This window comes from Cannabis sativa, chromosome 7 (genome assembly GCF_029168945.1).
Source record: "Cannabis sativa cultivar Pink pepper isolate KNU-18-1 chromosome 7, ASM2916894v1, whole genome shotgun sequence".
Lineage (NCBI taxonomy): Eukaryota > Viridiplantae > Streptophyta > Magnoliopsida > Rosales > Cannabaceae > Cannabis > Cannabis sativa.
The window spans coordinates 25,038,580-25,056,162 of NC_083607.1; the positions used below are offsets into that span (position 1 = coordinate 25,038,580).

Below are 17,583 nucleotides of genomic sequence, written 5' to 3' on the forward strand. Positions count from 1 at the left end.
ACAGTGCAAAGATCCTTGATGATTTTAGCATAGGCTGGCACTTGTTTGATGACGTGAAGCAAAGGAAGATTAATCTTTACTTGTGTCAAGTGCTGAAGGATTTCTCCTCGATTTTTAAGATTTCTCCCAGCAGGTCTCAGAGCCTGGGGAAATGGAACTTTTGCAGAAGCATTGGGTGGCACACTTTCAGGGACAACATGTGGAGATTTTGAAATGGTAGCTGTTATTGGTTGATCTTCCAAAGTTTTTCCACTTCTAGTTGTGATGGCATTAGCCTCCTTAACAGTTTGATCGCTAGAGCTGGAGGTTTGAGCCATATGTTGCCCTTGTTCATTGAATTGGGGCTGAGAAGGAAGTTTGCCTCTTTCAGAAATGGCCAAGGATCCAGTCAATTTTGAAAATTGACTCTTCATTTCTTTGATTTTTTATATCATTTGACGATTGATTTTAGTTTGCTCCTCCATGAATGATTGAAGTGTGTTCTCAAGAGAACTCCTTTGAGGTGGAGAATTGTATTGAGGAGCAGACTGAGCTTTTGATGGTTGATTTTGGTGCTCATTTCTCCATTGCCCTCCGGAAGATTGTGCTTGGTTGGGATCTTTCCAGCTAAAATTTGGGTGGTTTCTCCAACCAGGGTTGTACGTATTAGAGAATGGCTTATTGTAGGTCCCTAAGGCATTGCATTGCTCTTCATAAACCCCCTTCATTTCTCTAAAGGCTAAACAATCCTTAGCCAAATGATCCAATTCTCCACACACAAAACATGGCTCATGTATTTCTGCTTTGGCAACCATATTCAGTCCTTGCCCACTTTTTTTCTTAAAGGCCTTAAGTTGCTTTGTTAAGGACTCAACTTGGGCTTTGAGACTGTCCTCCTCCCTTAGTTGGTAAATTCCTGCTGGTCGATTTCTGTTAGTGCTTTCAGTAGCACTTGGACCAGTCCAAGTATGAGATTTTTCTGCGAGCTCATTGAGATATTCAAAGGCTTCTTCAGGATCTTTTTGGAGGAATTCACCATTGCACATCATTTCTATAAACTGGCGTTCACGACTAGTGAGGCCTTCATAGAAATAACTAACTAGGTGCCATTTTTCATAACCATGGTGTGGACAAAGAGTTAACAGTTCTTTAAACCTTTCCCAGACTTGATAAAGAGTTTCATTGTCTTTTTGGGAAAAGGTAGAAATCTGCCTTTTTAAGCCATTGGTCTTGTGGTTAGGGAAGTATTTGTGAAAGAATGATGATGTCATTTCTTCCCATGTTCCAATAGACCTTGGTCTCAGAGAGTATAACCAGCTTTTAGCTTTATCCTTCAAAGAGAATGGAAAAAATTTTAATCGCACAGTATCTGCGATATTAGCTTGGTTATAAAAAGTGGCTACCACATCCTCAAATTCCCTAATATGCACATAAGGATTTTCATTTTCTAAACCATGGAAATTTGGCAAGAGTTGAATCATGCCAGGTTTGAATTCAAAATTGGGCATATTAGGTGGAAAGAGGATACAAGAAGGGGTAGGAGTGCGAGTAGGATGGAGATAGTCATTCAGACTTCTCTGCTGAATTTCATCATGATGGGCCATGGCGAATGGATTATGAGCAATTGTTGAGGTGGGAGAGGCAATGCTTGATGTATCGGAAGAGTTATCACTAGGGGTGTTGGGTCTCCTTACAAATCTCCCTAGTTCATCTCTATGACGATTCATTCACTTTAAAAAAATGGTTTTTTTTTTTTGTTAAACTCGATCCTTGGTAAATTTGGACAATTTGAAATGATCTCACATGCCTCACCAGACTCCCCGGGGTACTAAGTGAGTATGAAAAATCACAATTCAAATATTTCTAACCAAATGACCAATAAGTAAAATAAATTACTTATTTTGAAGGAACAAGCTTGGTTTTTTTTTTAAATAGTAATAAGTCCAAAAATGTAATAAGACAAGGGCATACACAAGAAATATTCCCAGGCCGATTGGGAAGGTTGCCAAGGTACCGCTTCATCCCACACTTTCCTAGACAGATTCAAGGTTCCCAGGAAAGTGTAGAGGGTACTCTATCACAAGCCTTAAAAGCCAATCTTTCTAGACAGAATACTCTCAGTTTTTACCACTTGTTGCATTACACTTTGTTCCTAATACTATAAAGTTTTATGAATAATTTTATTTTAGAATTTTATGATTTTTTTTTTAATAACAAAGAGGTGGAACCTAAATTAAAGCTGATCTAAAACCTAAGGTTACACAAATTAAGAGACTAAACCTAATAATTTGAAATCTATAAATTTAAAGCTAAAGAAAAAAAATATAATAAATGACAAATAATTACAAAATTAACAATGAATGATAATTTGAACACAATAAATGTAGAAAAGAGAAGAAAAATATTAAAAAAAAAATTAATGACTAATATATATATATTATATAAAACTAATACTACATATATAATTGAACGAAAAGAGAAGAAAAAAAAATATGTATATAAATATATAAGTGTATAATAAATATGACAATTTTTTTTTTTAAGTTATTAGACACAAAGAGAAAAATTAATAATTAAAAAAAATACAAGTGTTATATATACACATTATAAAATGACTTACCTCTTGGCTGAAAAGTCCACTAAGTTTTGATTTCAATCTCCCCGGCAACGGCGCCAAAATTTGATTACGCTCAAACTTATCTTCACAAAGCGGTTGTTGTAGTGTAGCATGGGCGGTCGTGTCCACAGAGAGATATCTTATCAAAAAGTGATTAGTAGAACTTTAAGCGCAAAAAGTAAATAAATTGTTTGTTGTTTTTGAGAAAATTTTGAAAATAAATTTAAAGCAAATAAAATTGGTAGAAAATTATAATAACAAAAATGATAAGGTTTCAAGAATCACCTATATGTTTGGCTCATTTATTTGGGTTTTGATTCACACATAAAATACAATTAAATTATTCACTTCCCAATAATTTAATCGGAAGATAAAACTTGAAGAACATATAATAAAAAAAATGTATTTGGGTAATATAAAATTCTCACATTAAGATTGTAGAAAATAATCTTATGAAAAATCTAAGAATGACAATATACCTTTTGTTTGGTAATAATGCAATAAGAGATTAATCATAAAATTATAATATTAATATATATTTATCCTAATCATATTCACATAGAAAAAGCATGACTATTTCTATATAATACTAAATAGATAAATATATTAATATAGAGATAAAAAAAATAGAAGAAAAAATGTACTACTCAAATGTATAAACTTAAAGCACTTGGTGAATCAAAACACAAGTAAATATTACCTCACATATAAGATCATCCTTTACCTTATCTAGGAAACTAGCCAAAAATGCTAGTCCTTCTCACAATAATCTAAAAAGAAAATATGAGAAGAGATAGATAAAATAAAACTAAAATTTACTATAGTTTTTGCCAATGAAAAATTACATACTCCTATGAACAAAATGCCTATTTATATAGAGTTTTGTGACCCCTTTTGTCTCATAAAATTATTAAAAGATTATAGATATGAACATTTTCGGTAATTGAAAATAATACACTTTTAATGCAAAATTAGAAACGATAGCACACAGCTGGAGCATTTCATATGTTTCCCAATCTCCTTTATGATGTTTTGACTTTATCACATGATGAATATTTGCCGAGTGGGAGCTATGTGTGCGTGACATGGAGCATTAATGTCTTTGATTCAATCCAATTTACAAGGAAACAAAGTAAGCACATGTTGGTCTAAGCCAAATGAATTGAGCTTCATTTTTGGGCTTCCTTCTCTTTTGCCATTTCATTTATTTCTTCTACAATTTTGGCACTTTTTCTACAAAAATGACATAAATTAAATTCAAATCAAATATTTCCAATATATAAATATAACACAATAATTTTATGAAAATATTAATTTAAACTCAATTCATTTTGCACTTTAGGATCAATAAAATGACATTTTTGAACACGAATCAATGGGCATCACTGCAAATGATAGAGTGGTTTGTGCCACTTTTCAATTTCAAGAAGAAGCTTTAGTTTGGTGGGACATGGTGTCCGTGATTCATGACGTTACCACAATGACCTAGGAGAAGTTCCAGGAACTATTTAATGCCAAGTACTATAATGAGGTTGTCAGAAGTGCCAAGAGAAAAGAATTCACTCATTTGACTCAGAAAGAAAATATGAGTGTTACTGAATATACAACGCAGTCTGACCGTTTGGCAAGATTTGCCTTGGGAATTGTGCCAACCAATTTCAGTAAGAAAGAGAAGTATCTAGATGGGTTAAATGTGAAGATCAGACATGACTTGATGATTACTACTGACGACAGAACCACCCATGCTGAAATGGTGGATAAGGCACTGCGAGCTGAGGGTGCGGTGGGATGCATAGTTGAGTCTCGTGAGACTCCAATTGTCAGCGGGACTCCTACCCTTCCTACATCAGGCTTTAGTAGGGGAGGTAGTGGCTCGGCCACTGAACAGAAAAGAAAGGCACCTACTGCATCTAGTGGTTCAGGTCTAACAAGAGGTTCCTAGAGAACTAGGGTCGAGGCAATCGACAAGGTAGCTCTGAGACTCGATAGAGTTATCCATAGTGCCCCAGTTGTAAAAAACACCATCTAGGGGACTGTAAAGGGCAGGGGTGCTTCCAGTGTGGCATGCCAGGGCATTTCAAGAGGGATTGTCCCCAACTCAGAATCGAAGCAGCAAACACTGCAGCGAAACCCACTCCAGCCAGCGTGTTTGCGATAACTCAGGCTGATGCTGAAGCTAGCCCTTCAGTAGTAATAGGTCAGCTCTCGGTGAATAACTCTTATTTCTTTGTGCTGTTTGACTCTGGGGCCACTCATTCTTATGTGGCAGCCAGAATCTTTAGTAAATGTGATAGACCGAACGATAGTTATGAATCAGGGTCTGGAACCCTACTACCTGGCGGAGAGTTAGTTATCTCCAAAAGGTGGGTTAGGTCTATCCCGATCAGGATTGACGGTAGGGAATTAAGTGCTGACCTAGTAAAAATGAGGTTATCAGATTTTGATATTATACTGGGAATGGATTTCTTGTCCAAATACTCGGCGAGTATTGACTGTAAGAGGAAGATGGTAATCTTCCGACTAGAAGGTGGAGAACCGTTTTTTTTTTGTCGGTTCGGTTCAGGGATCTCAAATCCCAGTAATTTCAATTTTAACAGCCAAAGAATTGTTGTGTGATGGATGTCTAGGGTTTCTGGCCGTGGTATTTGATACCACTCGGCCTGCCTCTGTTCGGCCAGAAAACATCAAGGTGGTTTGGGAATATCTCAATGTTTTTCCTGATGAACTTCCGGGTTTACCACCTCAGCGAGAAATTGATTTCGTAATTGATTTGGCACCTGGAGGATAACCGGTTTCTAAAGCCCATTATAGATGGCTCCTGCTGAACTTAAAGAATTGAAAATTCAACTCCAGGGGTTGCTTGACATAGGGTTTTCTCGGCCTAGTGTGTCACCCTGGGGAGCTCCAGTATTGTTTGTCAAAAAGAAAGATGGGTCTTTACGAATGTGCATCGACTATCGGGAGTTGAATAAGCTAACAATCAGGAATAAATATCCTTTACCTAGAATTGATGATCTTTTTTATCAACTTCAGGGGAAGACGGTCTTTTCAAAGATTGATCTCCGATTGTGCTATCATCAGTTGAGAATCCGGGAGGAGGACATTCCAAAGACGACTTTCTGTACTAGGTCTGGACATTATGAATTTGTAGTTATGTTGTTTGGAGTAACCAATGCTCCCGCAGCTTTCATGGATTTGATGAATAGGGTATTCAAGGATTTCCTCGATATCTGTGTTATTGTGCTTATCGACGACATCCTTGTGTATTCTCAATCAGAAGAAGAGCATGAACAACATCTCCGAAAGGTTCTGCAATGACTTCGAGAACACAAGCTTTATGCCAAGTTAAAAAAGTGTGAATTTTGGCTATCTCAGGTGTCCTTCCTTGGGCACATTGTTAGCAAAGATGGGATCAAGGTGGATCCAGGAAAGATAGAATCCGTCAGGGATTGGCCAAGACCGAAAACAGTGACAGGAGTTAGAAGTTTCTTGGGTCTGCTTGGTTATTATCGTCGGTTTGTGGAAGGGTTCTCTAAAATTTCAACACCCTTAACCGAGCTTACTAAAAAGAATCAGCATATTGTATGGACAGACAAGTGTGAGGCTAGTTTTTAGGAGCCGAAGCAGAGATTAATTACAGCTCCAGTGTTAGCTCTGCCTTCTGATAAAGAAAAGTTCGTGATTTATTGTGATGCATCCCGACAAGGTCTAGGGTGCGTACTAATGCAAGCTGATCGGGTTATTGCATATGCTTCTCGTCAGTTCAAAGATTATGAACAGTGGTACCCGACTCATGACCTGGAACTTGCCGCGGTAGTATTTGCTTTGAAAATTTGGCGACATTATCTCTACGGAGAGAGATGTGAAATTTATACCGACCATAAAAGTCTCCAATATTTCTTTACCCAGAAAGATTTGAATATGAGACAAAGGCATTAGTTGGAGTTAGTTAAGGATTACGATTGTGAGATCATTTACCACCTTGGGAAGGCCAATGTAGTGGTTGATGCCCTGAGCAGGAAGGGTCCCATGCAGGTAGCTAGTATGATTCAGATTTCACCTCAGTTAGCAGAGGAGATTGTCAGATCTAGCATTGAGTTTGTTGTAGGCAAGCTTCATAACCTGACGCTGCAATCTGATTTGTTAGAAAGAATTAAAGTCGCTCAGATGACTGATCCGGAGTTAATTAAGATCAGAGATGAGGTTTCGGCTGGTCAAGCCAGAGACTTTACAGTGTCAAACAGTGGGATGCTATTGTTCAAAACCAAGGTTTGTATTCCTAATAGTGTGGAACTCAGGAATGAAATTCTTGAGGAGGCTCATACCACTCCATACTCTCTGCATCACGGCACCACCAAGATGTATCAAGATCTTAAACCTTATTTCTGGTGGAGCGAAATGAAGAAGAATGTGGTAAAATTCATATCAAGATGCCTAACCTGTCAGCAAATCAAGGCTGAACATCAGAGACCAGCAGAGTTGTTACAGCCTTTAACCCTACTTGAGTGCAAATGGAAGGATATCGCGATGGACTTTGTGGTTGGATTACCTAGAACCACGAGTTTATTTGATTCTATTTGGGTTGTGGTAGATCGATTCACGAAGTCTTCACATTTTCTACCAGTTAAAACAACCTATTCAGTGGCTCAATATGCAGATTTATATGTTAAAGAAATTGTAAGACTGTATGGTCTGCCAAAATCCATAGTTTCGGATAGGGATCTGAAGTTTACTTCTAAGTTTTGGCAGAGTTTGCAGCGAGCTATGGGTACTAAACTAAAATTCAGTATAGCTTTCCATCCTCAGACAGATGGGCAGTCTGAAAGGACGATTTAGATGCTGGAAGATTTACTGCGGGCCTGTGTTATGAATTTCGAGGGTTCCTGGAGTAAGTATCTACCACTGATAGAGTTCTCGTACAATAATAGTTATCAGAGTATGATAGGGATGGCTCCCTATGAACTGTTTTATGGAAGGAAGTGTAGATCTCCCATCCACTGGGATGAGACAAGGGAGAAGAAATATCTAGGTCCAGAATCAATACAGTGGACCAATGAGGCAATTGAAAAGATTAAAGCTAGAATGCTTGCCTCTCAGAGTAGGCAAAAGAGTTATGCAGATCCGAAACGTAGGAATGTTGGGTTCCAAGTAGGGGATAACATGTTTTTACGAGTATCTCCGATGAAGGGGATCAAGCGTTTTGGGAAAAGAGGCAAGTTATGCCCTAGATTTATAGGACCTTTCGAGATTCTCAAAAAGGTTAGACAAGTGGCATATCGGTTAGCTTTGCCTCCAGCTCTTTTAGCAGTTCACAACGTATTCCATGTCTCTATGCTGAGAAGATACGTTTCAGACCCTGCTCATGTACTTAGCTATGAAAATCTTGAGCTGTAGCCAGACATGTCATATGAAGAACAGCTGGTATAGATCCTTGACAAAAAGGATAAAGTCCTCCGAAATAAGACCATAGCTTTGGTCAAGGTAATCTGGAGGAATAGCAAGGTGGAGGAAGCCACGTGGGAGTTAGAATCAAACATGAGAGCTCAATATCCAAAGTTGTTTAGGTTAGATTTCGAGGACGAAATTCTTTTAAGGGAGGGATAATTGTGAAGACCGCTTAGCTATAATGTGCAAATTAGCAAATAATTAAGGTTTAATTATGAAAATTATATATTAATTCTAAATTATTAATTTATAGTGATTTATTTGAATTCAGAATGTATTTTATATGTCATATATAGAAATTTTATAATTTTGCATGTTCAGTGCCCGACAACATTGGAACGCGGTGTTTGGCTATTAGAATCACATCCTAGTATTTTAAGTATAGGGGGCAGTTTAATTAGACATTGGGAATGTCGAGAATAGTCGGGAATTTAGAATTTCCCAAAATACCCTTTAGTGTCTTTTAAACCCTTTCTGTGTGGGAGGAGCGAAATGGTCATTTTACCCCATATGCTTTTGTCCTTTAGTCGGCCACTAAGAACCCAAGGTGAAAAGCTGGTTTTCTTTCTCTTCTAGTAGATCATTTCTTGAGGGATTAAGCAACCTAGACTCAAGTATTTTGCTATGGTAAGGTTCCTCTTCTCCTTTGTGAAATTTAAGTAGGAAAGTGTGGTGATTTTGCATGTTCTTATGATTTAGGGTTCTGAATTGGTAAAGCTATTGGTTTATGTATTCTGATATTATATTATGGTTATTTGAGTTGATTTGAAGTTAGTTGATGGTTTGGTTTGGAGTTTAGACAAGGTTTGAGTTTTAGAACTCAAACTTTGGTCTTCAATGGTGTTTTAAGTTTCAGAGTTATTTCTTGGTTGTATTGCATGGAATCTCTTTATTATGATGTTTTTAGGTGGTTTGCAAGTTTGTGGAGAGTTTGGGATCGAATTGTGCGTTTGGCAAGGTTTTTGGTCATTCCTGCACTGAACCAGAATTTTGATTCAGAGGGGCCTGTAGGAACCGAAATTCTAGTTGGCTCCCAGGAAACCCCGCAGAACCAGAATTTTGGTTGGGAACCAGTCTACCAATTGGGGCAATTTTGGGAACCCTAGTTTTTCCCATTTTTGAGATGTTTAGAGTATTGCCATGTTATTTATCAAAAGGGAAACTTTTAGTTTCAAGTTTAAGTCCCCGGAAAGTGATTTAGTGTGTCACTTACCAGTGCTGTGATTGATGTGATTTAGGAGCCTGTAATTCGTCAAGCAGTTGTTCCACTCAGGTTGGCCGGCACACCTGAATTCGGAATCAAGGTAAGATTAGTATAATATTTTGCATATGTTTATACATTTTTAGCGTGCATGTAAGTTGTCGTCAGTATAGGCAAATCTATAGCCCTCAGATTAGCATATTAGGGTTTCGGTGAGGTGTACATAGAGATGCACCGAGATGCCAGCAGATATATGCTAGGCTATCAGATAGTATGAATTAATCGCTACCACATCAGTACGATTAGAGTACTGAGTATAGGCTGGATTCGAGGTTAGTCATACCTTGTCAAGATCGATCCTGATTCAGTTAGGGTTATGGTTATGTGTATGGGCGCCTGTTATAACCTGGGATATTAGTATGTTTATTATGTTATGTTTTTCTTACTGAGTTTGTCGACTCACAATGCTATTGCTATGTGTAGGTAGGGGAAAAGCTAAAGTTGAGGAGCCGTGAGAGTGAGCAGATGAAGATTGTACATGTCGGGGCGGTTAGGCCTGGAGCATACAATCCTCGGGACATGAGGGCTTTTGTTGTTTTGTCGCTAGGCGACAAGTATTTTGTAAATATGTAGTAAACTTTTGTAACTGTTATATGTTATATTTTAATTAAATAAGCAAAATTTTAATTATTCACGTTTTCCAATAACCTCGTTGATTAGCAACGAGCTGCACAGTACGTTAAAAATCACGCTAACACGCCTATGCTAGTAGGGTGTTACAAAAACATTTTGCCATGGTGTGGCCTGTGATGCCACAGTGAGTGCAAACCATTTTAGGATGATGAGGCTCAACATTCCCAGCAAACTGTCCTGAATTCGAACCAGTTCCAGATCTAGATCCAACTCCATTATTGTCATTCTCAGCTGGAACAATCGACAAACACCTTTGACTCTGTTCTTGAAATACCGATGCATAGACTTTGTTGATGTTAGGCAAAGGATCTTGCATTAAGATTTGAGATCGAGTACCACTGTAGGACTCATTTAGACAAACCAAGAATTTAAGAACTCTGTCTTCTTCCTAATATCCTTGGATTGTCTTCATAGCTCCACAGGTGCATATATGTTGTGGCCGATACTCCTGAATTAGATCCCATGGAGACTTAAGTCTAGTGAAATAGTTGGTGACACTATTAGATCCCTATGCAAGAGACTATTTTGTTCGAATAGCTTCAAAAACTCTAGGAGCATTCTATTGATTGAATCGCTCCTCAAGATTCAACAAGATCTGAGTTGCATCATACATATACATGACACTTTCAACTATTTCATTGGAGATCGCATGAAGAATCCATGAAATAACAGTGCTATTGCAACAATTCCAAAGCTCGAAATCTTCATCGAATGAAAGTTTTCCATTCACAAATTTGAGTTTATTCCTTGCAACAAGTGCGACTATCATAGCTCGACGCCACAAGCTGTAAATCTCACAACTAGTGAGTATTTTTGGAACTAAACTAAGTCCAGGATGATCACTATTAGAAAGGTAGTAAGGATTTCTTGCTTCATCTGAATAGGATCTAACATTGGTGTCCAAAGCAGAGTATTGATTGGAATTTTTAGATGAGCTTCGAGTTGGAGCTCCTCCCCGAGGCATGGAGATGAGTAATGCAATGGATCTTACTCAGAAACTTGCTCTAATACCATATTAGTTGCGGAAGAGTGATGGAGAAGAAGAAAGAACAGAGAGAAATGAGAGAGAAAATGAATGAGAAACCAATTATTTTCATTGAAATGGAAAAGGTACAAGAACAGAGCATATATAACTCATGAATACATTGAATCAATTAGTTACACTACCTGTTACAACTGACAAATTGACTAACCGGAACAAACTAACTAACTAACTCTTAATAAAAATAAAAAACTGATTAAAAAAGTATTACCAAACGCACCCTTAATGTTTTATTTTTTAAAAAGGAAAAAAAGAAAAGAAAAATAAACATAATTTTAAATTTTTTATTTGACATTCCTCTTTATATAAAATGATTTTTTTTAATATTTTTAAATTTTTCTTAAAAAATATTATAGGGTGATTCTACAAAAGGGATGTACTGATGCACCCTTGACTTGTTTCAGTATCCAGAAGAATTTTTTAGTCTAATTTTTTTCCATATTCATATACGTTATAGCTATTTAAGATAACCTACAAAATTTTGAGAAATTCAGAATAATTTACAATATAAAAAATAATGTTCATACAGTCTATTTTACATGCATATAAAATAAAATAGTCACGCGTGCAACACACTGTTTGAACGTATTTTTCGGCGTGTTAAACTTTTCTAAATTTTTTTAAATTTTACAGGATGTCTTAAATAACTATAACGTACATGACCATGAGAAAAAATTTGACTAAAAAATTATTTCGGGTGCTAAAATAAATATGGGTGCATCAATGTATCTATTTTAAGGGGGTGTATCGTAAAATTTTTCAATATTATATTTAGTGTAATTAAATTTTTATGTCATATATATCAATTTTTTTATTTTCATATTTTTGTAAATAGCAGTTTATTTTTTTCCACAAAATTGCTCCTACTTGATTTGTAATGTTTTATTATTATTATTATATTGCATCGTAATGTACAAGATTTATTTATTAAAAAAGGCTGCTGCAAAATATGTGTATTTTTTTTAAAAGAAAAAAAAATAAGAATTGGAAAAGGCAGCACATTCCCATCAGACAGTGACATGGTTTGTTCTGCTGTCTCTGTAGCAACCTTGGTTGAAATCTCAAAACCCTACCAAACTAAACAACTAAGTACTGCACTCCCACATAAACACACAAATCCCACGTACAAAATATCTTATTCAATACTTATTATAATTGCAACCTTCCTTCCTATGAGTTGTATCGTTGGTTGAGACTTTGATTGAGGAGAGAGAGAAAAAGAAAAAATATAATACAAATCAAATGTGTGACTTTTTTTTGTTTTTAATTCTATTTTATTATTCTTATACAGTATTCCTTGCTGTTGAATGAATCATGATTAATATGTGATATATTTTGTTTGAACTTTTTTTATTTTATTATATAAAATATATAGTTTTGTTTTGGGGAGGGAAGAAATTGCTGGTGATGGGCCATGGCAATCCACATTTCACACCCACCTTTTATTCTCTCTCTCTCTCTCTTACCTTGTGACCCTCTCTTATTGCTTCCTCTGCACTCCTATTTACTACATCAATTGCCATTGGGACCAACCCTTTTCTCCTAAGTCTCTCAACTTTCATTTTGTAAACTTTGTCTCTGCCTTCACCCTCTTTGGAGCCAGCCTCCTCTTTGTTATGCCTTTCTCTGGTATGTATGTCATTCTTACTCAGATTCTGTTTTACTTGTTTATGTCCTCTTTCTCCTTTCTCTGTACTTTCATTTATGACTTCCTCAAGGTGTTCTTAATGGGAAGGAGAAATGAAAGTGGGATCTTCTTGTTAATTCTAGATTATTTTTTAAGCTACTTATTTGATACCATTATTGATAAATTGGCTGGAAAAGAAAAATGCAATCTTGTATTCAACGGACTGCCTGACTTGTATACTGTTCATATAATATGTTTTCTGTCATTGAATAGGAAGTCTTTTAATTATAGAAGAAGAAATGGACTCAAAGTTTTATTTGAGTGAATAGTTGTTTCTCATATATAGATTGAGGTCCTGAACTGTTGTAAAAGTTTGTGCCTTATTTACCAGTTGATGTACTGTGGTTTTATGTGAACTAAGTTGAGTAATTATTATATATTTTCTATTTCTGTAGTAATTGGGCATTGTGAGAAGGATTTTATGACTCCCTTCAAAGAATAGTGTATTAAGCTTTTCTGTTAGATTTCTCTTTGCGGAAAGAATGGAAAATATTTTTGAACTTACAAAAGATTGACATGTGTAATTATTTCCTCTAACGCTTATGTTGCTATTTCCTCTGCATTACTTCAGGGTTATGCTAAGTTGGATAAAGACATTTGCAATCAGAAATGGGTTCTGGAAACTTGTTTAGAACAATATTTAGATTAAAGAAATCTAAAGTTGGTTCAAAACCAGTGAAGGTAATAGAGCTTCTCTGTTTTATCCTTGGTTATTTTCTGTCTTAAAATACCAAAATAAAAGTGGGTACATGAATGAGATTTCTTATTTTTGTAAAAACAGGAGTCCACAAAACCAAATGGCATAAAAGTGAAGAATAAATCACATAAGGGACTCAGTCGTTTCATGAATGGATCCCATAACATGCCAATTGAGGATGTAGCTGCAACTCGGATACAAACTGCATTTCGTGCATACAAGGTATGTGTGGGTACACGTTTTGTTCACATGTCTTTAGACATTTCAAGATTGGCTTTACCAACTTACATTGGTTATCATTGTAAGCTCTGGTCTATTTCAGAGACACTTCTTAGAAATTTGATCTTACATTGTTTATGAGAAGTGAATAGACATGGTTTCTCTTCAAACTGTATGATATTTGATTACTTTTGACTTCCATTTCCAAGTGCCAGGAAGGAATACATTTCTGTCTGTTACTAGATAGAGTTCATTAACATAGTTTCTTTATTCAGAAATGCTTTTTCTTCCATGAAAACCTTTTCAAAGTTAACAAGGTGCTTTCATGTACTATTCATGTTTCTTGCTAAGTGTAGTACAATTTATTGTTTTGTATGTTACAGGCTAGAAAAGCTTTACGCCGTTTAAAAGGGGCAGTAAGATTACAGACACTTGCCCAAGGCTATCCTATTAAAAAGCAATCCACTACTACTTTGAGTCTTATACATTCATGGTGCAATATACAAACCCAGATTAAAGCTCGTCGACTTTGTATGGTAACGGAAGGGCGGGTAAAACAGAAGAAACTAATGAATCAACAAAAACTTGAGGCAAAGCTTCACGACATAGAGGTGAGATCACCTATTTTCTTTTGTCGGAGCTTAGATACATTAAGTGTTTCGAATAATCAGGCACTTCAACTTGCTTCATTAACTTCTGATACTATTTTATATTTTCTCATTCTACTTCTAGTTGTAGTTGTGGAGGTAGAAAGAAGATATTGTTTATAGAGTTTTATTTCAACTTTGGCGTCTATGATTAGGACTTGTTAACAATTTATTTTTAGTCAAAACCAATGCTTGAATAAATGAAAGATTACAATCAATCAGTTGGAGAAAAATCACCCAAGAGGATTTCCTACAATGGTAAGGCATGGGGTTTGCTCCCACAAGGGCTGAGGTTCGAGTCTCTCCTGGGTACCTTCATAGCAATTGTTATAGTTTCTTGAGTCCAAAATATTGTACGGCTTAGCGGGGATCATAGTTCCAAAAAATAAAATCAGTTGGAGAAAAATCCACAAAAGACAAAACAGCCAAATAGCCAGCCAATGTCTAATTTTTGTCCCACAGAAACCTCTATGTCTACTTCGATTCTTTCAAAGATTATCTTTTTTCTTCCTTTCTTGCCAAATAGTCCACCAAATAGGGACAACATAATTGATAGTTAAGCAGATGATGACATGACTTGATGTCTGTTACCTACTAGCATAAATGACTGTACATAAGCTTCTGCAATTTCAACAGCCACCCATGGTATGGGTTCTTTGGTATCTTGATCATAAACACATACATATATATGTAATATGCTTCCTAAAGTTGCTACAAATGTTATGCTAATAGCTGGGATTGCCTTCTTAGCTTTTCCTGACTGTTTTACAGAACGTGCTGCTTGAGTTGCATCACCCTTGGCAGAGTGTCTTGAACAAATCAAGGGACACTATCTTTTTCTCTCTTAAATAATAGTTGATGGATTTCAGGTGGAATGGTGTGGTGGCTCTGAAACAATGGATGAAATTCTTGGAAGGATCTACCACAGAGAAGAAGCAGCAGTTAAACGAGAGCGAGCCATGGCATATGCCTTTTCCCATCAAGTTAGTTTTTCTTAGTGCTTTTCCATTACATTTCCTTATCTTTGTACCTGCAAGACACTCAGCAAACAAGCTCTAATTGCAGTGGAGAGCCAACTGCAGTCAAAGCCAAGGGTTGGGCAATGATGAACTTGGAAAAGCTAACTGGGGTTGGAGTTGGAAAGAACGATGGATTGCTGCTCGTCCATGGGAAAGCCGAGTTGCACCTCAATTCATCAGCCCAAAGAAAATTCAGAGCAAGCAGGCCAACAAGATTAGCAAAACGCCAAAAACTCCAATATCAGTTAAGACCTCTTCACCAAATGGGAAATTAAGCACCAAAGCTCGGAGGTTATCTTTCCCATCTTCTGAGAAACTTTTTGAAAATGGAGAAAGCAATAAAGTGGAAGAGACAAATATAAAGAAAGAAGAGTTGGTATCCTAGCAAACCGAAATATGGTTTTTATATTGTATCACTGAAATTGCAGGAAGTAAGAGAAGATCCATTTTTTTATTCCCATTAATGTATTTCTATTTTCTGTACATGGAGTGGTGTGACAGTCATATGCTGTGGCTTGATAAGAACAAAATGAAGAAAAGACCTGGATTTGGGATGGACCTGGTCATTTTTCTATTTTTACTTTGTATACCTACAAAACAATATGGTATTTGTAATGTAAATAGAAAATCTATTTGTTAAGAGTGGCAGATATTTTGTTCTTTCTTTTCACACTGATTTCTCTATTCCTTTCTTTGAGCTATCTCATGTTACAAACCATAAAATTGACAATTACATTGTAATTTTCCTTGTTATGTGTCTTGGGGTGGAGAGAATGAAAAAAATTATAATTGTCACCTGTTTTGTTTTGTTTTTTTTTTTTTTTTGCAGGACAAATAAAAATCTTTCCACTTAACCAAGTAACCAGCTTCCAGCTTCATCGAACAGATACCAAAGAGAAATTCAATTAATATAAACGTTAAAAGGTGACATATGCCTCACTCAAGTCATCAAGTCAGAGACAATAGTTATATTTCTTCGCTAAATTATAATGCCCCTCTATTATTGAAGTTAGTATCTCTGTTGCCAATGCTCTGACAAAAGCCTACATTTTCTTTGCTGGAAGCAATTATTTAAGGGCCTTTAATAACATAGGTGGTCTCTGAAGTTGACAAAAATTGTCGAAGATCTGCTCTCTCATCGGTACCTTACGATGTTTCATTACCAATTTACCACTAAATGGGGTTGGGGGGGAGGGGTTAAGTGCTCACCAGCTGAAATTAATATATGAGTAGACTCTTTTTTTTCGATGATATTGGATGTATGGGAGCAACGAAGTTTCATAAGACAAGTGTGACAAAATGTTCAAATATTACGAATTAAAGATAAACAGAAACAATCAAATATCACAGAGGAGATAGAATGACAACTAATGAGTTGAGAAAAGCACAAATTTGTGTACCATCATTACCCATATTTTCTGTCCTTATTGAGCCAGCATCATATTGAAGCTCATATCACATAAAAATTGCTTTTTTTTTTATCCTCAGAAAAGATATTGACTGCAAGGTGATTTTCATCACTGAAAATAAAATGGAAAAACAACACTTGGATTACATTTTCTGAGACAGCATTTTTGCTTCTGCTCTCAATAATGGCTTTGAGATTTAAATCCCAAGAAATCAACCAGAGGAAAGTCCAGTAGTTGAATATAAGTGGGAATTTGGTGATTGAGTATGGGAGTGACCATTTACAGAAATTGGAGGACTAGCTGAAGCAAGAACTGAGATTAAATTACTGGACTGAAGGGGTCCCCGCTGAGCAAAAACTGGTCTTCTCAGAGAAGTGGCTGCTGTAGTATTGCAGGCAACGAGTTAAAGATAAACTCTTCTTCATCATTGAGTGAACAAGAATTCAAATCCATGAAAACTGTACTCAAGGTTGATAAATTTGTAGGACGGCTGAGTTCTCCGACGAAATCAATGGGATTCAACTGGTGGCAATGGAAATTCGAGGCTTTGGAAGGCTGAAGATTATTTTCAGTAAGGCAGTCCTGGTACTGGCTTGAAAAGGATGTTGTACCACCAGCCACTGAGAAAATGATTTCATTGTTCATGGTGATCTCGTTCAGAGGTTGTTGGGCCTCTATATTACAACCTTGGTAATGCTGAAGCTGATTTATTTTCTCTTGACATACTCCTTGCTCTGTCTGTGTTACAGAGTTAGAAAAATCAGCTAACTCATAGTTTTGGCCAGGCAGGTCCTCAAGGGATGCAATGGCAGCTTTTGCCTTTTCGATGAGCCAATCAACAGCTTTACTTGGTCGATCATAGCCAAGCCGATCTTGGACATCATAAAACTGTATGGCAGTATAAGCTGACAGTCGAACACGCCGATCT

At 36.4% G+C, this 17,583-nt stretch overlaps 1 protein-coding gene and 1 non-coding gene across 3 annotated transcripts; both read left to right on the forward strand.

Moving 5' to 3' along the window:
* Window positions 1-1,095: 1,095 nt before the first annotated feature.
* LOC115698366 (small nucleolar RNA R71) lies at window positions 1,096-1,203 on the forward strand. The gene has a single exon (XR_004008118.1). It is a non-coding gene; the product is annotated as a small nucleolar RNA R71 (small nucleolar RNA).
* Window positions 1,204-12,113: 10,910 nt separating this feature from the next.
* Window positions 12,114-15,916, forward strand: LOC115697267 (protein IQ-DOMAIN 9). Of its 2 annotated transcripts, none has more exons than XM_030624201.2 (6): window positions 12,114-12,610; window positions 13,236-13,345; window positions 13,446-13,583; window positions 13,964-14,191; window positions 15,097-15,210; window positions 15,293-15,916. In XM_030624201.2, exons 2-6 carry the CDS (start codon window positions 13,274-13,276, stop codon window positions 15,629-15,631), a joined length of 891 nt encoding a protein of 296 aa, XP_030480061.1. In that variant the 5' UTR covers window positions 12,114-12,610; window positions 13,236-13,273; the 3' UTR covers window positions 15,632-15,916. The 2 variants fall into 2 exon arrangements, with proteins under 2 accessions (XP_030480061.1, XP_030480060.1); XM_030624200.2 differs by having other exon boundaries at window positions 12,119-12,606.
* The last annotated feature ends 1,667 nt before the right edge of the window (window positions 15,917-17,583 follow it).